At 35.7% G+C, this 20,419-nt stretch overlaps 5 protein-coding genes and 1 non-coding gene across 6 annotated transcripts in view; 2 read left to right on the top strand and 4 right to left on the bottom strand.

Moving 5' to 3' along the window:
* LOC105313035 (protein bud22-like) overlaps nt 1-2,022 on the bottom strand; it is a 4,524-nt gene extending 2,502 nt beyond the window's left edge. Inside the window, exons 1-6 of the mRNA XM_011406141.2 lie at nt 1,892-2,022; nt 1,761-1,833; nt 698-775; nt 234-646; nt 105-181; nt 6-57 (exon numbers count right to left, since the gene is read on the bottom strand). Coding sequence (XP_011404443.2) covers nt 6-57; nt 105-181; nt 234-646; nt 698-775; nt 1,761-1,833; nt 1,892-2,007 — 809 coding nt within the window. The 5' untranslated portion in view covers nt 2,008-2,022. The remainder of the gene's footprint in view (nt 1-5; nt 58-104; nt 182-233; nt 647-697; nt 776-1,760; nt 1,834-1,891) is intronic.
* A 5-nt stretch (nt 2,023-2,027) lies between these two features.
* Nucleotides 2,028-2,857, top strand: LOC100640625 (aprataxin-like). Its single transcript, XM_003387162.3, has one exon. The coding sequence runs from the start codon at nt 2,050-2,052 to the stop codon at nt 2,701-2,703; it is 654 nt and encodes a 217-aa protein (XP_003387210.3). The 5' UTR covers nt 2,028-2,049; the 3' UTR covers nt 2,704-2,857.
* LOC100640246 (54S ribosomal protein L37, mitochondrial-like) lies at nt 2,777-3,547 on the bottom strand. The gene is made up of 4 exons (XM_003387160.2): nt 3,463-3,547; nt 3,319-3,410; nt 3,091-3,203; nt 2,777-2,952 (listed from the first exon to the last, which is right to left on the bottom strand). Exons 1-4 carry the CDS (start codon nt 3,528-3,530, stop codon nt 2,821-2,823), a joined length of 405 nt encoding a protein of 134 aa, XP_003387208.1. The 5' UTR covers nt 3,531-3,547; the 3' UTR covers nt 2,777-2,820.
* Nucleotides 3,548-3,552: 5 nt separating this feature from the next.
* Nucleotides 3,553-19,882, top strand: LOC105313034 (protein SMG5-like). Its single transcript, XM_019997598.1, has 22 exons — nt 3,553-3,612; nt 5,329-5,392; nt 7,551-7,668; nt 7,718-7,816; nt 8,040-8,160; nt 8,314-8,455; nt 8,913-8,999; nt 11,038-11,121; nt 12,720-12,798; nt 13,225-13,416; nt 13,968-14,160; nt 14,484-14,589; nt 15,187-16,016; nt 16,786-16,947; nt 17,106-17,184; nt 17,497-17,660; nt 17,712-17,768; nt 17,895-18,008; nt 18,080-18,133; nt 18,180-18,336; nt 18,410-18,584; nt 19,400-19,882. The coding sequence occupies exons 3-22, from the start codon at nt 7,553-7,555 to the stop codon at nt 19,659-19,661; spliced, it is 3,273 nt and encodes a 1,090-aa protein (XP_019853157.1). The 5' UTR covers nt 3,553-3,612; nt 5,329-5,392; nt 7,551-7,552; the 3' UTR covers nt 19,662-19,882.
* Nucleotides 7,076-7,189, bottom strand: Mir2019 (microRNA mir-2019). Its single transcript, NR_105083.1, has one exon. It is a non-coding gene; the product is annotated as a microRNA mir-2019 (primary transcript).
* Nucleotides 19,598-20,389, bottom strand: LOC100640119 (RIIa domain-containing protein 1-like). Its single transcript, XM_003387159.3, has 4 exons — nt 20,270-20,389; nt 20,149-20,225; nt 19,982-20,028; nt 19,598-19,931 (listed from the first exon to the last, which is right to left on the bottom strand). The coding sequence occupies exons 1-4, from the start codon at nt 20,372-20,374 to the stop codon at nt 19,858-19,860; spliced, it is 303 nt and encodes a 100-aa protein (XP_003387207.1). The 5' UTR covers nt 20,375-20,389; the 3' UTR covers nt 19,598-19,857.
* Between the last annotated feature and the right edge of the window lie 30 nt (nt 20,390-20,419).

The raw sequence follows: 20,419 nt of genomic DNA, 5'->3' as shown, positions 1-20,419 counted from the left end.
AATTATCTTTGCTCTCAGATTGGATATCAGCCTTTGTTTTATCATGCCTAGATTCGCCTATACAGAGTTAAAATGAGTTAATATTACAATTTATAAAAATTTACTGCCTCTTTTCTTCTTTCTAACTGTGGTAGCATCTTTTAAATGCTTAGCTCCAGCTCCATACAAAGATTCCCACATTCTATTGCAGTAATTATTAATACACAAAATTATTACAAGTAGCTTTTACTTACAGTCGCCTTTGACGTTGGCCCATACGATTTTTCTTGACTGATTTTTGCTTTATAAACTTCACCTGCTTTGTGCTGCTCATTCTCCTAGTATCTTTATTAGATTTCGAAAGGCTTTCAACAAAAAGAGTTTGAACTTGATGAGGCAATACTTTCTTTTGTTTTTTATGACTGTCATCAGAACTCTCTTCAGTAATGCTATTGTTGTCGTGCTCTTCACTGCTGTCAACATTTAAAGTCCCTTTGTTCATTTCTTCCTCAATCTCTTCAGAGTCAGTATCTTCCATTTGACTTAGTTCTTCTGGTTTATCAGTTACAGGTGAAGGATTTTCAAACAAGCTGGTTAAACACGTTTCTTTCATAACTTTTGTGTGAAGGAGTCTCCATTGTGCTCTCTTAGTGACATCTACTGGCATCTATTAATGATGAAAAATAATAATAAAATCTATGTCTGCATGGGCTTTTACCTCCTTTGTAGTTAAGATGGAAGAAATATCTTCATCCTTTGACAGGAGAAGTTTTGATAATTTAGTAATATCTATATCCTATAAAATACTTATTACTTGAAACTTCATACAATAGTTAGTCTAATATCATTTCTATCTAATGTATGCATTTCCAAAACCAAAATATTTTTTCAAAAAAATTAATTGAAATGAGTTTATTTTTAATGCTGATTACCCTTGTGCCAGACCTGGGGTCAATTACAATTGTTATTGCAATCAGAGGCTCAATTTCCATAATTGTGATCATAATTGAAGCTTAAGGCAGAACAAAATGTAATTGGAATTTTCATCAAAATTGAGTCACTTATCTACTTAAATAAGCAAAAAGTAAATAAGCAAAAATATAATTGTTAAAATCAGGATTTCCCAGTATAGTAGTCAACTTCTTGCCAGTTCATGAGGTGTGTTGTTGTAGAGCTTTGTAGAAAAGCATTTGTCAAAAATGGCTAGGAGAAAATTCTTCTTTTTATAATTTCAAAAATACATATACATGTTCTGATGTTGTACAGGGTGTTTGGCCAGATTTTTGAGCAACTTCAAAAATTTGTAAAAAATCCAAATTTAGTCGGAATCAGCTCAAACTTGCTACACAATATAAGTACATGTATGTATCAAGAAAAATTTAAAAAAATTCTATCCTTGACATTTTTAACAAAATTTGGCTAAGACCCTGTACTACAGTACATAGTCTTGGGCCAAATTTCATCAAAAATCGCTAAAATAGAATTCTCCATTTTTTATAATTTTTATACATGTTCCAATGTGCTTGAGCTGATTAGGGTCAAATTAAATTTTTTAAATAAATTTTTAAAGTTACTCCAAAAAAACAGTGCTTGTAAGCTCATGAAGTGTGATGTTTAGCTCACTTAACATGCCTTGTAGCTGGTGACGATATGTTATAACTTCTATGTTTTTAAAGCAAGCCATGTTTCTGTTTTATTTGGGGTTTTGCGATTCACCCAGGTCTGATTAAAAGCGTTAAAAATTATATGCATAGTCTATAATAGTCTAAACTATAATTTACTTTAATGGTTTCTAAATCTTGAGCAAATCTCTCACTCTTTCTTCTGTTCTTCTCAAGCTGTTCTTCACTACCTCTGCAGGAGAGAGATAGCCAATCAGAATCACCAGGTCACGTGGCATTAAAAGTTTTACCTTTTATTCTTGTATAATCTTATGTTTTTCGTTAACTTCTGAATCTGAAACAACTTGGCTCTCTTGAGTCCTCTTTTCAACAGGACTTCATCCTTAGATCTCTCACTTGCATCCATTTTTATTTTCAACGCCCACGTTTGCAGCCCCACCTATTCAAAATGGCGAAAAGGTATTTCAGCAGTTCTGATGAAGAAGATTTGGCGACTGATAGCAAGCATGCTCCTTTAAAATCTAAAACAAAACGCAAGCCTACAGGTCACTGGAGCCAGGGGCTACTGAAGTCAATGGAAAATCCTGATACAGTGGTGAAATCAGACGAGAAATGTGTCATGATCAATGATATGTACCCCAAAGCAAGACATCATTATTTGATCCTACCAAGAGAAAATATATCTGGAATCAGTTCTTTGGGCAAACAAAACCTGGAACTCCTGCATCACCTGTTAAAATTTGGACAAGATTATGTAAAGACAGAACATTCAAACGATGATACTCTAATTCCAGACTATCCTCAATTCAAATATGGTTATCATGCAATACCGAGCATGAATAGGCTCCATATGCACGTCATTAGTTGTGATTTCGATTCTCCATCGCTGAAAAACAAGAAACACTGGAACTCTTTCACTACAGATTTTTTTATTGATGCAGCAAGATTGATAAAGATGGTAGAGGAGAAAGGGAGAGTTGTTATTGACAAGGAATACTATGAAAGCTTGCTTAAGAAAAATTTGAGTTGTCACGTCTGTCGTAGAGAACAAAGGAATATGCCTACACTGAAAAGCCACATTAGAACTCATTTTAAAAAATAACATTGATGATAAGTATCTCATCCATTTACTCACCACGCCACTATTTTCACACCAACTAAGCCTTTCACATTAATTGATTGATTATATACATATTTACATAATGATGAATGGTGTAAATCATTCTTTGTGTTTCATTAATTTATTACGTAATCTAGCTTTTGCTTTCTTCTGCTGTCTATGGTATGTCTTGCTATCTTCGGCAGGAGGATCTAACAGAGTCCACAGCCAGTCAGGGTATTCAGAATCATCCTTGGGGAGGACAGAGAGATTGCAAAACAGATGAAATGAAATAAAGAGAAAGTAACACATTTACAATACTAAAATTAATTTGTCAAATAATTATATTTTCAGTTTTAATATCAACATGAAAAAAATCAATTAAAATACCTTTAGCTCAGGATCAGATCCGTGTGTGTAGTAATTGGCTCCCTGGCATACAGTAGTACTCATTCCTTCATATTTCAATTCTGTTGCATCATCTTGAGCCGCTTTTGATTTAGCTACAAATCAAAAAAAAGATACAAGACAGACATTGTATGCACAATTTAATGGTTAAAATAGAAAGATGGCAGAGTTAGTTGGAGCATTTGAACAAATTTAAAAAACTTAAATTACCTAATAATGCTGCAGAGGTACTGAATTGATTATAAGCCACACCCCTTACTCTTAATGGAGCTGTAACGCCTTTAGCCAATGACTGTGGATTTCTAAATTAAAAATTAGAAAACATTTATAATCTTTGTAAGTTGATAAGAATACTTGGGATGTCTCAGAAAGTTGAGAAAAGCCAGCCTTGCCAAGCTGAATGAAGATTTAATCAGTGCCATGTGTTTAGAGTATACGGAAAATGTTACCGCGAGTATTGAGAGTAGGCGGGGCTCGAGAGAAAGATGGCGTCTGTTTGATAAAGTAAGTTTTATTTACCTACATAAAGCACACACATGTATTAGCTAAATTGTACTGTACGTGTATATTTATTAGCTTTGCCTTGTATTTATTAACTATAATGACTAACAAACATACTATAATTACATTGTTATGATACTTTAATTTGACATTGTGCCGTGTGTGGTCGTGAGAGTGAGAGTGGGTTTTATGTACTTTTGTGATCGTTACCTGAAAACAATAGTTTATATGCATGTATTTGATGGCTACATGGGAAAGTGAAAATATTGGTTTTATATTTTTAACCTATTAAAGGGAGTACTACATGTATGTACATGACTAAGTAATTTCAGTTCAAACTTTGTGCATAAAAATTCATAAAAAATCCACTTTTAATTGGAATTAGTTCAAACTAGATGCATAGCATCAGAACATGTATATGTATTGGGAAAATATTGTTAATGGAGATTTTTTTAGCTTTATTGACAAAGTAAGTTTTGCCCGAGACTGGGTACATGCCATGGTCTCAGGCTTGATTTTTAGCAGCTTTAAAATTTTGTAAATAATACAATTTTGATCGGAATCAGCTCAAACTTTTTACACAACATAAGTATGTGCATAAGTGTCAAAATAATTTATTTCTAGCCATTTTTGACAGAATACCACCTATCATTTGATTATAATCAGTTTCATAGTTACCACTTCTCCAGTGTATCCCACATATGTTTTTTCTTAAAATTCTAATTTTGATTGGTGGTAACTCAAACTCCCTACAAAGCATACATGTAAGGGTATCAATATGTAACTGAAAATCTCTATAGCCAAATTTGCATTTACTCAAAAAAACAAAGCGAGTAAGAGACAGACATTATGTCATAATTTATCCTGGGCTTGCCCATAATTAGATAACAGAATATTGTATTAATCATTCAGCTTTTGTAACTCTTGAATCTTCAAAGGGAAGGGGCTGTCACTTCCTTCCCCTCATTATTTCCCCTCTCACTCACTCTCTAACCTCATGCTCCCTCCTACTTCTCTTTTATGTCCAGTAATAGTTATGACAGTGAGCACTGATTTTGAAAGTGAACATATTAATAATAATATTAGCATACCTATATCTTTTGTCATTTTAGCACCTAATGAACTACATTGTGCATGTACTTTTAAGTCTAATAGTACTAACCAATAGCATTTTAGCTATTATTATACTTAATGTATCAAGCCCTAATGACATTGATCAGAGATACCCTACAACTGTACATTTACTGGGTTTATTTCTATGTGAGTTGCTGTGTCATCATCATTAGCATGCCTTTCATATTAGGTTATGCTTTAAAATGAGATTCCAATGCAATAAATATGCTAGTAATTGATTGACTCTAATCAAATTACTCCATACCTGCCTGCTTCCTCCCTTGCTGTTGCTTGGTGTCACACTGTACTAAATATCTAGTAATTAATAATGGAATCCACATGCCCTCTCTCTCCCCCTTTCCTCCCTCTCTCATTCTTTCTCTCTCCCCCTCTCTCTCCCATTCTCCCTCTCCTCTTTTTTTCCATCTCCCTCTCTCCCTGGATCAGCTCAAACTTTATACATACATGTGTAGCATAAGTTGTGATAAAAATGGCCCCTAGCTCACTTTTTATGTACATGCAAGTGTTTGTTTATGGCAGCTTCCGTATGACATGTATTCTGTTTCACTATTGCATTGTTAGTCAAATCTCTAATTGGTCCTTTAGGATTTATTTAGGTGCCCACATGTCCAAACAAGGCTCACAGGTTGTTTAACTTTGTGCACAAAAGGTAGGAGAGGGGAACATGGATTATTATTGTAATATATTCACATTCAATTTATTGATGCCAAGTCGCCCACACATTTAATTGAAGTTGTGTGTATGTATTTCTGACCATCATAATGTGGCCTAGCTAATAGAGACTCAGTGTCTCATAGAGTAGTACTCTCTAATACATAATGTACTGATTGTGTGTGTATGTCATTCAGTTTTATTGTGCCATTTGACTGTGTAACTATGTGTCTACAATACTGATGAATGGGTATTCATGTATATCTGTATATGTGTACCTTTCTTTCTTTCTCTCTCTCTGGTCCCTCACATTGTTAGTGTCCATGTATTATTGGTTGTGACTGATTCTTTAACAGTCAGTGAAAGTGTGTGTATACAAAGTGATAATGGACATTATAAATGAGATTATATAATTGTACTGGTTGATTTTTTGGTCCATGAGTGTGTATGTATTATTTTACTAGCTAGCCTCATAGCAGCTCTACCTGCTTCGTCAGCTTTGTAGAGTACAGGAGTTTAGATTTCAAGACTCAAGTTATAGCTTACTAAAAACTAGAGTTGGTTTGATGTTGAACTGACACTGTAGTAATAGGTTGAGTGGCATATAATGAATGTACTACACCTTGAATGCATTTGCTTCATGTAGTTACAAGAATCATAGCACCTTTAGTACATTGCATTTCAATTAATTTTATTATTACTGTTGACAAATTTGTTGTGTATGTACATGATGTGTGGCAGACATCACTATAAGCTTGCCAATAAATATATAATAAATTAACACTAGAATCAATAGATACATGATGAAGCATTATACTATGAAAAAATGTCTAGAGAAAAATGCTAATTAGTTTCTTCTTGCATTTCTCTCCCACTTTTATCTTTCTCCACTACTTGGATAGTAATGGCCATTCTCTTTCGTGAGACATTTGCCATGACAACAGCCACAGGAACCTCAGGCCAGGTGGCCAAAGAAACCTGTAAAAACTTTAGTGTAGGAGTGGTTAGAGGGTCCCTGCCTTTTTATACTTTTCCACCCAAAGTTGTGATAGAAGGTGTCTACTGAGCCAAACCATAAACTCACTCATCTGGCCTCTGTTGACCTTTTTGTCAACTAGCCTCTCTTCCCTTTATTGCTAAGTGTGTTAATGATCTCCTCATAGTAGCCTCTGTCAATATAGAGGATGATAATGGCATGTTTGTGTATGTACCTCTAGTATAGGCTCTTTGTTGAGCTGATTTGAAGAGATTTGGTGTTTATGTATCCTGTCAATAGAAGTGAAGACAATGGATAGGGTGCCCTGTCATCTTAGCTCCCTGTCATTATGTGCCTTATCTTCTTCAGCCAGTGATCTGTAGTAGAAAAGAAAGGAAGGAACAGAGGGATGGGAATAAAACATCATCATACTATAGTCATGTACATGTACATATCCACCTATAAGGCTGATTTGTGGGCAATACTTGGAATTATTATAAGGACAATAAAATGTTTTTAGCCAGCAATTCTTTAACAAAGGGATAAGGCTTGCTTTAGCTACCTTTTAAAGAAAATATTAAGGACAAAAAAGGCACACAATAGAAGACAGCGTAAATAAACAAGAACATGATAATTTACATTTAAAGCTTCGCTGGGCCATTGTCAAGAGGTGACCTGTTCTCCTTGCAGTAGCGCCTCGGCCGTTTCTAAGTGAGCAAGCTACCGTGTGAGCCAGAGCCTTCTCTAGGACTGGTTAAGTTAACAAGGCCTGGGTATGGCTAGCTAGAGCTCAGACGGCAACCCGATCACTTTGAATCGGTAGCGGGCGCAGTCTCACGGCGTACGAGCTGTCTGGTGTTATGGCGGAGTCCTTGGGCTTTGGAAGAAGCTCTCGTTTTGCTCCAAGTCTTTAATACAGCCCCTGGCGAGTGTTCTTCTCCTTTGAAGTGAGCTCCTTTCAAAAACTGATCCGGAACGTACTCCTACCTGCATTTTTATAACGTCCGCTGGAGTCCTCACTGCCCACACGAGGTATGCGTGCACATTGTTCAGCGCCACGTGTTTGCTTTGATCATAGTATTGTAGAGCCTAGAGGTTGGTTTTTCATCTATACTTTTGATATGTACATGTAGAAACTAGAAAAACCCACGTTTCCTCGTTTTAATTTATATTTCTGTAGGCATGAGCGTACATAAACACAGCAGTATTCGTCAGAGCAGCCTCAAGGCTAGGCGGCCCCCTGCTACTGGTAATCAAGTTGAGTACAGAGACGAGGAGAAAGGAAAAGACTCCTACAGGTCCTTTATCATTGCCTCATTATTTCAAAATTTTTGTACATGTGTTTAGATATGCATTTGCTTATGCAGAGAAGATTGAGAGGCATGTAAGACATGCTAGTAGCTTGAGCGACGTATTTCAACCCGAGATTGTAACGCTAAGAGCAAAGTAAGTTAAATTACCTTTTAAAGAAGATTATTTAAATTGAATGATTAATATAGCCTTTATATAAACGCCATGATGTGCATTTTGCGGTATGACATTTTTCATGTGTTTATCCATGTTTGCTTTTACATTCATCATGCCTGTGTCTATGTTTATCCTTAACATTAATTTTGTCTGATATTTTTGTTTGTTTACGTGTCTCATGTATGTGGATGTTTTCTCTCAGGCTTCAAAAGAAATGCCAAGAGGTACTTTTCTTGTCTTGTTCCAAACGTCGGAAAGCAGAGGAGTTACTATGGAAGCATGTGGTGTATGGGGTTATATCACAGTGCAAGCAACACAGAGAAGTAAAAAATTGATTCTATAACTTTCATATACTGTATTTGTTTATTATTTCTCCCTCTCCCTGCCCTTCCTCTATTTTTTACATCTGTCATACTCCTCTAATTTGTTCACCCCTCTTACTCTCCCCCTCTCTCTCCCTCTCTCTATTTCATTAGATTCTTAACCCATCTCATCCATGCCACAATTTGTACAATAGTCATTTAATAAATGCAACTGTTTATTATCAACAATTATTGCAAGACCTTCAGGATCATTACAACATTCACATCACTAGAATGTCACCTCACCAGCTTGAAGGTCAGCAGCATCCAAGATAATGTGCATCAGGGGGAGGAAGAGAGAGGGAGAGAGAGACAGAGATAGAGAGAGGGAGAGAGGGAGGAAGAGAAGGAAAAGAGTGGGAGAGAGAGAGAGAGAGTATGAGGGCATAAGAAATGAGAGATGATGCTTTTATTGTACACGTACATGTACATGTATCTGTCATCTGATATTTAATGCTTAGCTCAGCTTTTGACGTTAAACATTTTAAATCAAATCAATATTGATGATGTGTGGCCTGTGATGTCAATGCCTTTGGCTTGAGGCTAACTCTCATTCCAATCATAGTCCACTCATAGTAAAATATAAAAATGAAATTAAGTCACTTTTTATGTTGTGGACAGTGTGGTCTAACCATCTAAAGGTCAAATTAGATTGGCTATCAAAATATTGTAGTGAGAGAGTGTGGAAGCTATTATGTCATATTATTAAATAGAAATGGAGACTTCTGATAGAGAACTGATTGATGGACTGTGGTTGAAGGAGGCCACTCAAAGGTGTTTCATTTATCTTGGGGACATTGGTATGTATTCACACTCTTCATAATGAATCTTTATTTACATGTACATATATACATGTACACAGGAAGATGAATAGTAAATTTAAGTGGCATAGTAAATTTAAAATACAATGTACATGTGTACTACCTTCGTACTACTTAGATAATTCATTATGCTTCCTAGTAAGGTATGTACATGTATATACATGTACATGCACTCTTGTTCTATTATACATTTATGTACTTCAGTACATACATGTACATGTACATGGTACATCTTGATTCTGCTTGCATATTATCATTGGGATTCTGTCTCTCTCCTTTTTGTGTACAAGTCTTGTATGCGTGTGAAATATCTTTTTCAGCTCATTATCTCTTCTTTGACTGGTTATCACTGATTCTTTTTATACAATGCATTACATTAATTTTAACTTCATTGGTAGCTAAACTTGAATATTGACCTCATGTGTAAGTGTTAAGAGAGTGGGAGAGAGGGAGGGAGGGGGAATGAGAGAGAGAGAGAGAGAGAGAGAGGGGGGGAAGGGGGAGAGAGAGGGAGAGGGAGAGGGGGGAAAGGAGAGAGGGGGGGAAGGGGAGGGAGAGGGAGAGGGGGAAAGGAGAGAGGGGGGAAGGAGAGAGAGAAGGGGAAAGAGAGAGAGAGAGGGAGCTAGGGAGGAGAAGGGGAGGAAAGAAAGCATTGCCAACATTTCATAGGTATGCCCTTTGTTTATAGAATAAGAGTCAGCCATTCTGGCAGCTACTTACAAAAGCCATAGATTGTGTGCTGAAAGTATATAAGGCCCTCCAGGCTTGTCTGTATACTAGTAAACCCACTTAGAATCAACTGATTGAATTGGGTACTTAGTAGGACACTCCTTCTTCCTACTTTGAACACTCAGCAGTGTTTGAATGGGTTCCCTTGGTTGGTGGGATGGTCTCAAGGGCCTGATCTCTACTGATAATTTGACCTCTGCTAATGGTGTTGTTGTTTTCATTAATGGAATGTTTGAATAAGAAGTACTGGAGGATGAGCCTATGTGCATGTGCCTAGCTGTTATGTCCTTTGTATTTTTGTTAAGTCTCTCCCCTCCATCCCTCCTTCTCTATTTCTCTCCCTTTGTCCCTCCTGTGTCTCCTCTCTTTTTCTGTCTCTATGTCTGCATGTACTTGTATTGTATTCAATGTGTATATGTACAGTATAAGGGTTACATCAATTTTGTGAATTACTAGGTATGTCTTGTGCCTAAACTTACAATTTAACTCTCCAAAAAATTTATGGCAAGCTAGGAAATGTCATTTAATTTTAAATTCTGGCTCACAAAATTTTGACAAATCCACATTTTAAGTATAGCCCTTGTACAGTAAACATGTCATTACATTCGTTTCCTATTTTCTTTGTCTATTAGTATGTAGGTGTCTAGATGAATTGGTGCTGGTATGTACATTAAGTAAATTTCTTGGCTCCAGTAGACTCCATTATCGGTCTTCTTTTGTAATGAGATATTGTTAATCTTATTGTACGGCTACACTCTGCAGTCTCGTGTTGAAGCTAGCTGTAATCAGATACATATGAACTCCTTTAAAAATACTTATTTTGCAGTATACATGTACATGTACGTACGCTAGTGTGGGCGTGTTTGGTTGCTATTCCTAATTACAGGCATTGCAATGTTCCCATTCTTATAATTTTATATAGAAGCTTCTTTAATTTGCTGACTGATTAGATGTACATTATGCACATTGTATGAAATACACTGTACCCACTCTTGATTGTACTTAGTACACTGTGTTTGAGGTGGTTTTGTAGGTTGATACATGATCTGTTTTGTGTATGCATAGACTAAAGGTACTGAATCCTGGCTAGACTACTGAAGACCTTGATTCCTTTTAATGTGTTAATTCTCTGTCAGTCTAATCTTCTTGTCTTCTTCTATTATTATAAGTTACTTCCACAAAGTTATTAACCACAACAAACAGGCACACACACACACACACTGTCTTATAGGATGCTACCATTATACCGTATTATTATGTGATATTGTTATTCTCCTTTTTTTGTTAGCTCGTTATCAAGTCGAACTTGGGTTTAGTCCTGAGCATGCTGTTGCGTTTTATCAGCAAGCTATTGTCTTGGATTCTGGGAATGGTAGGGACTCTCTCTCTCTCTCTCTCTCTCTCTCTCTCTTTCTCTCTCTCTCTCTCTCTCTCTCTTTCTATCTGTCACTCTAATGTCCTTATCACTGGAGTGTGTATATTGCATTGTACCTTTAATATAATTCATATCTTTTTATCAATGTCTATAGTAAAACACTATCACAGCATTGTGTGTGATACTCTAGTTTTAATTAAGTGCGTGGGTGGTTTGACCTCGATTGCATGTATGTGAATGGCAACTACAATTTTGCCATTATTTATTATCATTGTAATCATCATAACAATTATTATTATTATTATTATTATTATTTGTGATTCATGGCTAATAGCAGGCGTTGAAGTTACGATAATGATATCTTTTTATTGTTATTGTTTATTTTATTGCAATAATATTGAGTGTTATTTTTATGTCATTTTTTGATAATGTATGGCCATGCAATGGTGTTAGATCCATGCTCTGCTCTGTGTTTCATTTTCAGTATTTCAACCTCTCTCTCTCTCCCTTCCCCTCTCTCTCCCTTCCCCTCTCTCTCCCTCTCTCTCTCTCCTTTATGTTTCTCACATCTGTTTCACATATGATTATTATCTAACAATACATAATTCAATGTTGCATGTATTTTATACAATCATCATTAGAGCCAATTGAATAATTATTGATTATAATCAGGAACGCAATACATGTACATGTAGTGCTCTCCTCTCCTTCCCATAATTAATTGTAAAGTATAACTCCTTTCACTTATGCCCTCGATCCATTTCTCATGCATCTACATGTATGTCATCATTATCATTAAACAATTCTTATACATGTACATGTACACACACACACATTATATCATAAGGTATAATCATTTTAATCAGAAGCTCTAACCAGTTACTAATGTTGTACATACACACACCATTAGCTTACAAACTAACCCTCTCTCAGTCACCATAGAAACCTCACCACTACACAAATCAGAAGCCCCTAGCCTTTGATAAGGAGAGAGAAAGATGGAGACACTGAGGCTCTAGATGTTCACTTGCAAAACCAATTACTGCCATGTCAATATATGGCCTAACCACAAACCACACTCTAAGTACAGAAGCCTGCCTTGTGACTTAATTTATTAACCATTAGCCATAGAGAGAAGCTTCAATGGTATAGAGTGTACTTGTTGTATATGGCCTTGTGCAGTCTGTAATTGTATTTATGTAAAAGGTGACTGTGTGTGTGTGTGTGTGTGTGTCTGTGTAAGTAGTGGGTATCTCTATGTGATAGTGATTATGTCTTTTTCTCTCATGATAGTTTATTTAATAATAACAGTGTATTTTATCATGCCAGTCCACATACATAATGACGTGATGTGCATGCAGAAAGAGATGATTATACAGTGGACAGATGTCTTTTATAAACTGTAATATGATACTCGATGTAATAGTAATAGTCTGATAGGGAAGAGATACATGTAGATTAACAAAGATATTTTATGCTATCTCTTTTTGTGGAGTGCATGTACTCTTTTATCCAATTGTGGTTGTAGTTAAAAGAGTCTCTATTTATTTATTTATTTATTTATTTACCGTATTCTTTCCTTTGTTTTGTTTCAGGTGCTCCTTACAACCAGTTAGCTGCTCTTTCTGAGTCTCAAAATAATTATTTTGATGCAATTTTCTATTATCTAAGAAGGTATACATGTACATGTACATGTACAGTAGCTACTGTGACTTGTTCAATGCACATACATGTACATGTATACAATACACATACATGTACATGTACATGCATATTGTACATGTACTGACGTTGAGTGTTGTTGGCTGCATAATTTTGCTTTTATTTATCATTAAAAGTGGTTAATCATTATTACCACGTCCTGTTATTGGCTGACCTGTACTATAGCCAGGAGATGCTATGATTCTGACATAATCATGACTTATTTCTCTCTCCCTTGCTTTCACTTACTTCTCACTTTTCTTTCTCTCCCTCTCTCTCCCCCCTCTCTCTCCTCCCTCTTTCCCTCTCTCTCCTCCCTCTTTCCCTCTCTCTTCCCCCTCTCTCTCCCCCCTCTCTCTCTCCCTCTCTCTCTCCCCCTCCCCCTCTCTCCATTTCCAGTATGACTGCTCCTAAACCCTTTCCCGGTGTAGAGAGGAACTTTGATAGACTCATTAGGAAGAATTATTCTCATTTGTCCAAACTAGAATCCTCCAAGGAAACAATAATGGAGCAACAACTTCCTCAGTTTAAGAAGGAGCTCCTTCTCTGCCGCTTCCTTCAACTTCAGGACATGTTTATATCATCCACTAGGTAACCAGAGGGATGGAGGGACGGGGAGAGAGAGGGAGAGAGAGACAGACAGAGACAGACAGAGGGAGAGAGAGAGAGAGAGGGAGAGAGGAGGGGGAGGTGAAGGGAAAGAGGAGAATATGATTGTCAGTATACTTGTACACACATGCATTTTCACATTAATAATAATAATAATAATAATGATAATAATAATAATGATAATAATGATATTTATTTATTTATAACATAAATCCAAACATAGTATTATTATTGTTAATTACTCTTGATTTGTGGTTAAGCTCCCTATCGGTTGTGCTCAATAGGTTTCAACCACATACTCACACATACACAATTATACACTTGCACACGATGGGCAGTAACTGCATTTACTACACACAATGCGTGTCACACGTTCAATATGTGACATGTATACATTTGTAATTGACACTAATGATCTTATCCTGTTTTTCTGTCCTTATTTTGTTTGTTGCTCCATGTACACACAAACGTCTGATCATAACAGCCAAAAATTGTAACACAATAATTGTTATTATGACATGTTCTTTTTATAGGCCATCAGGAGAGAAGGGCCAGTCAGCAGCCCCTGCTTCATTACCAGTTGGTTCTAGTGATCCATTGGAGTCTCTCTCTGTCTCTGAGCTTTGTTCAGTCGTTAGTTCATTATTTGAAGAATGCTTGGACTTTGATTTACAGCTGTATACTGAGGAATGCCCTGCAATAGCTTCAAAGAAACTAGGCAAACTGGTAATGAGAACAAGTGATAATTCATTTTTAATTATCTCACATTGCATTGTAGTATACATTGTATGTTACATTACTCTCATTGGCATGTGAATTATTTAATGTCAGGTGTGCACCTACAGCACAGTTCTACCTCTACCAGTTTAAATATTGCCTCTTTTTATAGTCCCTCATATATTTTGTATTTCTCTGCCATTTTGTGTTGTGTGTATAATTCTGTCAAAGGTTTTTCATTTTCTTTTTGGAGTGATATCACATTACAATTTTAGACAACATTATGTGTACTGTATATTCTCCTCCTCCTCCTCTCTCTTTCTCTCCCAAAGGCTGATAGTCCTGGTAGTAATCCCAGCCCTCCAGTACTAGATGATGGTACATTACTCAAGTTCTGCTCTCTCTCATTCCTCCCTGCTTATAACCTAAGACTTAAAGGTAATGATCACTTTATACATGTACATGTATGTATACATGTACATGTATGTGTACATGTAATTTGTACATGTACATGCAGACAGCTTTCTAATGTACACTTGTAATAAGTACATAGTTACATGTACAATTATGGTGTTGTTGTTAATAAAGTTTATATGTAACGTCAATGTACATCCACATGTAAGTCCCTGTTGCGTTTGTTGTAATCATAATAATTATAGTTTATTTTATAATACAATTATTAATTATTAATTGGAATGGACTGTATTTTGTAAGGTGTGGAGTGAAAGACATATCAGTATTATTGGAACTGAACCAAATATTTGTGGCTTGTCTGTATCTGTGGTGTCTTCATTCTTTGTCTCTCCCTAGTCTATTCCTTAACTCCCCTCTCTTCCTTATCCACATAATCCCATAATCAGCCACATATTATAAGGAATATACATGTACTTTTATTTCTTTATAAATACTTATTTGTACAATTACTATCAAGAGTACATAATTTATTATAATCATTTAAATTTTTTCTTATATCTCTGAGCTACACTCCTACCCCTCTCCCTTTTGAATTTAAATCATTTTATTCTTTGTTCTTAGGTTCATCTGATACATTATTAGCTTGTGCTTTTGCATTCTCAGTGTTATCCAATCTCCTGCTCTCTTCATACAAGAAGCTCTTATGCCTCACAATTGAAGTAGCTAAGCTAAATACTAAAGGCCCTTCTGCCTCTCTACCTGATTATCATGAACTGTTGGAGTCAAATGATGTCAGCATTGTGAAACTACTTCAAGAGAACAGCAAAGAGATTAGTCTTGAAGGGGGCATCCCAGGACTGAGAAGAGACAAGGATCCAAGAAGTGATCAGTTGTATAAATCATTAGCTGATAATGATCATCCCAGTCACTTAACCTCTGACCTTAGCAGGAAGAGAGATGTGGAGACTGATAAAAGAGAGGCTAGAGTAGGAACTAAGAAGCCATTGAAGAAGAGACAGGTTGATAGGAGGAGGAGGAGGAGGAGGGGGAGGGGAGAGAGAGACAGCGACTCCAATAGTAGCAGCACTGATGATAATGATAGTGACCATATTCAGTCTTATCCTGATTCTGATTCCGATTCCGATACTAGTATTTCACTCATTGAAGACATCGGGATCTGTGATAAGAAAAATAAACAAAAGCTACGTAATATTGACGTCATTGATAGTCTCAGCGAATCAGACTCAGCTGATTCTGATCGTGATATAAAGCCACGCCCACCACCGGAGCCCCGTCCTGTTTTAAAGGCAGAGACTAGGCCAAAGACTCCACCCTCCAAGGGCAGGACTCGTCGACAGTTTAATCTTGCGGCTACTTTTTCGCTGGCACCTCAAGGAAGAGCTGCTCCCAGTCAACCATCAGGTTTTCATGTCACATCTACTGAGGATAAAGTGAGTTATTTAACAATTCGTTACATGTAATAATAATTGTAATAGTAATTTGTAAGTAATGATAATGTACATGTACATGTAATTGCATTTATAGTTCAGGGTTTTCCCACAGGATTTTGATATGCTGCTAAAGACCCTGTACTATTATAGTACATGGTCATAGCCAAGTTTCATCAAAAATGGCTAGGAGAGAATTCTCCATTTTTATTATTTTTTCTATCGATGCATATACATGTTTTTTTATGTTGTGTAGAAAATTTGAGCTGATTTCGATCAAAATTAAATTTTTTATGATTTTTTAAAGTTGCTCCAAAATTGGGCCAAAATCCTGTACTATAGTACAGAGTTTTTGGCCAGATTTTTCCAAAAAATGACTAGGAGAGAATTCTTCATTTTTCATTTTTTTCTAATACATATACACGTTTTTGTATTGTGTAGAAAATTTTAGCTGATTCTAATCAAAACTGAATTTTATACGACTTTTTATTTTTGAAGTTGGTCAAAAAGCCATGTACGTAATATTCCTTTTCAGTTCATGAAACATGCTGTTTAGTTCACTTAGCATGCTTTGTGGGAAGCCCTGTTATAGTTGTGTATACATACATGTATGTACATGTACAGGCATGCACGTTCATGTACATGTTTGTACTACATAGCACTAAATTTTAGTTTAGCAAAATATTGTAATGAATTGATGAAAAACCCAACTAAAATTTGTCAGTGTAAAGTTTACATCATTATTTATTTCTCTTCTTTCTTCTCTTACTAGACCCTGTCAGAAGACATTAGTCAGTTACAAATGAAGACAGATCATGAGTTAGCAGTTCAGTTAGCTTGTGCCCTCCTTGATGGAGAGCCCACTATTAGCTCCATTAAGGTTATGATGGACTGGCTGCTCTCTTATCCTGTTGTAATAGCAACCTATGGGAAAGTATGTCTTTGATGATTACTTTTATTATCATGCCCTTCTCTGTAGTTCCAATTAATGTTGATTTTTCCCTTTCCTTTCCTCCTTCCTTCTTATTTCAATATTGACTCTTGTTAATCTTATTCCCTCTCTCTCTCTCTCTCTCTCTCTCTCTCCTCCAGTCTTGTAATGATACCATATGGTCCAGACTAGCTGATCTTCTTAATTTCATTCCTAGTCTAAAGACACTACATAGTTCAGGTATGCTTACACACCTATGTGTACATGTACATTTAGATCAGGTTTTGCCACAGGATTTCGGCATTCATGCAGCTTCTTGTCAGCTGATTGTAAGATCCTGTTGAGAGTATTTCAACAAAAATCACAAGGAGAGAATTCTCCATTTTAATAATTTTTTCTAATATACATGTACATACATGTATGTACATATTCTTATGTTGTGTAGAAAGTTTGAGCTGATTCAGATCATAAAATGGATTTTTATGAATTTTTAAATTTGCTTAAAATTTTACTAAAGAGCATGTATGTCACAGCATTTTGTGTCATTTTTAGGCTTAGTGTCTGATTCCTGTCTCTCCTCTTTCTCTTGTTCTGATTGGACGCAAGCCACTCCTCTACCTGAGGATAAAACATTGAGAGGGTTTTCTCCTTTATTGAGAACCCACCAATCCATTGACTTCTCAATCTCAGACTCATCCCCTTCTAACGTGCCACAAGTGATTTACTTTTTATTTATTCTTGTAAATTTATTCTTATATCCTTGTTAGGTTGTTAATAGGATAAAATGTTTTATTAAATTTGGTCATTTTATAGCTACATCCAAAGTAAGACTACATTTACATGTATGTACATGCACATTGTAGTGATTGTACATATACATGTATGTACATGTATTGTTGCATGTTTTTACCATTATATCGCACTATCTCTCCTCTCTCTTTTTCTGTTAGTCTGTTCCATTGTTTGAATATGATTCTGTCAATGATTTGTTCATTGGTCCAGCCCAGAGGAAAAGAGAAGAAGCTCAAGCAGAATTAATGAGGAAAGAAAAATTCGAGACTGAAGTATGATTATTATCATTTTATTTATTGATTGTTTCTTTATTTTATTCGTTTCTTTTTGTTATCATGAATAGGCAAAATCCAATAGATCAAAGCTGATGAAATTGATGGCACAGCAAAGGCTCAAGGTTCTAGTTAATCTAATTATTTTTTCTAATAATTATATTACGATAGGCTGAGGTTAAATCTCTAAGTGAGGCGAGTGCTAAGACCCAAGGGATCCTGTTCACACCTTATCTTTTACCTGATGCTCAGACCCTGTGTCATAATCTTCACTTGGTGAAGAAATTGATGAAAACACAAAACTTTGTTATTATAATTGCCAAATCAGGTTAATAGTTTATTTTATTATTTGATGATAAAAGTACGTGTAATATTTTTTTTCTGCTCATTTTTCTCTTTAGTTATTGAGTCGCTGGACCTCCTGAAAAAAGAGAAGAGCAATTTTGCTGCAAGAGAGGCAATCAAATTTCTTGAGACAGAGTTCCAAGAAGGCAACAAGTTCCTGAAGGCACAAAATATATCAGAAACTGCAGATCCTCACAGGAAGAGGTCAAGGAACCAAGATATTAATGTCTGGTAATTTACCTTCCCTTTTCTATTCTTTGTAATGTGGAATTTTGGAGTGGGTTACCGTTGCTTCTCAGACTTATGCCTCTATTTTGAAACATTATGCACATGTTTAATGGCAAATGGCCACAAACTAAAACTCACCGATCAGCAGAAATTTAGCAATTTGTCAAAATTTTATCAACTTTAAAAATTCATTAAAAAATCTAATTTTGATCGGAATTACATCTAGGTCAAAATTTCTATGCAACACAAGTACATGTATGTGTATCAGAAAAAAATTATCAAAATGTAAATTTCTCTCCTTTTTAATTTTGGCAAAATTTGGCCAAACTTTCACCCGATTTTGAGCAACTTTTAAAAATTTGTAAAAAAAATTCAAACTTGATCGGAATCAGTTCAAACATTCTATGCAACATAAGTATATGTATATGTATTAAGAAAAATTATTAAAATGGAGAATTCTCTTCTCATGATTTTTGTCAAAATACCCTGTACTACAGTACATGGTCTTTGGCCCAATTTTGAGCAACTTGACAATCCAGCTGCATTAGCACTATGCTGAAATCCTGTGGGAAACCCTGCAGTATCACTTTGCAATTTTTTGAGGGCCATGTACATTAATTTTTGCTGGAATTTGTAAATTACTTGGTGATTCACAGAAATTGTGAAATTAAAACAAAATTAATTTACATGCAAGTCCTGCAAATTAGAAACTGCCATGCAAATATAATTCCCTCAAAAACTACATGTACTTATATACTTTATCTTTCTCTCTCCCCTCTCTGTATATGTAATTATTAACTTTCTCTAATTCTTATTAGGTTATTTGATGGTCTTATTGATTGTGCTTTATATTACAACACTGACCCCTCAACAACCACCACTGGCCTCTCTACACTCCTAATAGACAAGCATCTTTATGATAGAGCATTTGAAGGGAAAAGAGGAGGCAGTAGTAGTAGAGAGACTGATAGTGTCCTTGATGAAAAAGCATCACTGCTAATGACTGCTTCACAGAATGGCATTGAGATTAGCACAATACTCAACTTGTATAAGAGATGGCAAAGAAATGGACAGAAATGAATGTATATTATTATTGGTCATTATCTATAGAAAGTATACCTGCATGTATGGGTAGAGGAATGAAGACATTCTGGATATTTATCATAATGTGTGTGTGTTGATAAATGATAGAGAGAGAGAGAAGGATTGCTGCTTGGTGTATTATTATTATTATTATTATTATTATAAGTGTTTTGTGGGATGAAAATTTTGTTTTTCATATATCTTCATTTTGTCTCTCACTCAGTTTCAAGTTTATAATCTCGCGCAGTCTTGGATCAGTGAAATAACCTGTGAAATATTTTTGGTGATTAGGTCATTGCATGCTATGTGTTGCTTACTTGCTGCAAACGCTTTGATATCATCAGGTTTTTTAAGTAACACTTTCCTGTAATGGAGTAAAAAATTATTTTATCATTTAAATTTTTAGATCAGCTCAGTGCTTGGGAATGCATGTTTTTTATAAATGCGATCATTAATTACAAGTAAGATTTTCCTCTTTTCTTACTGAAGGAATGATTCCAAAAGCAATGGTATCTCAGGATGCTTTCTGAAATATTTTTCGTTTTGCAGTCTAACTTTGACCTATTTTAAGATTAAAACTGGTACCAGGATATTCCCTCCATTACCTTCTCTTTGTTGAGGTCGGATTGCTGTGTGCTTGTTAATGCTGCTCTGTCGTTTGAGTCTAACTGAGGGCGAGAGCTCAGACCAGTCTCAACTTGTAGCTCCATCGTCTTGACAACGGCTGGTCCCTCCCATCTATATTTAGGATATTT

The sequence above is a fragment of the Amphimedon queenslandica genome, unplaced genomic scaffold (assembly GCF_000090795.2).
Source record: "Amphimedon queenslandica unplaced genomic scaffold, v1.1 AMPQUscaffold_13362, whole genome shotgun sequence".
Lineage (NCBI taxonomy): Eukaryota > Metazoa > Porifera > Demospongiae > Haplosclerida > Niphatidae > Amphimedon > Amphimedon queenslandica.
Note: the sequence above shows the minus strand (reverse complement) of the source record. Positions and strands in the feature narration are given on the sequence as shown.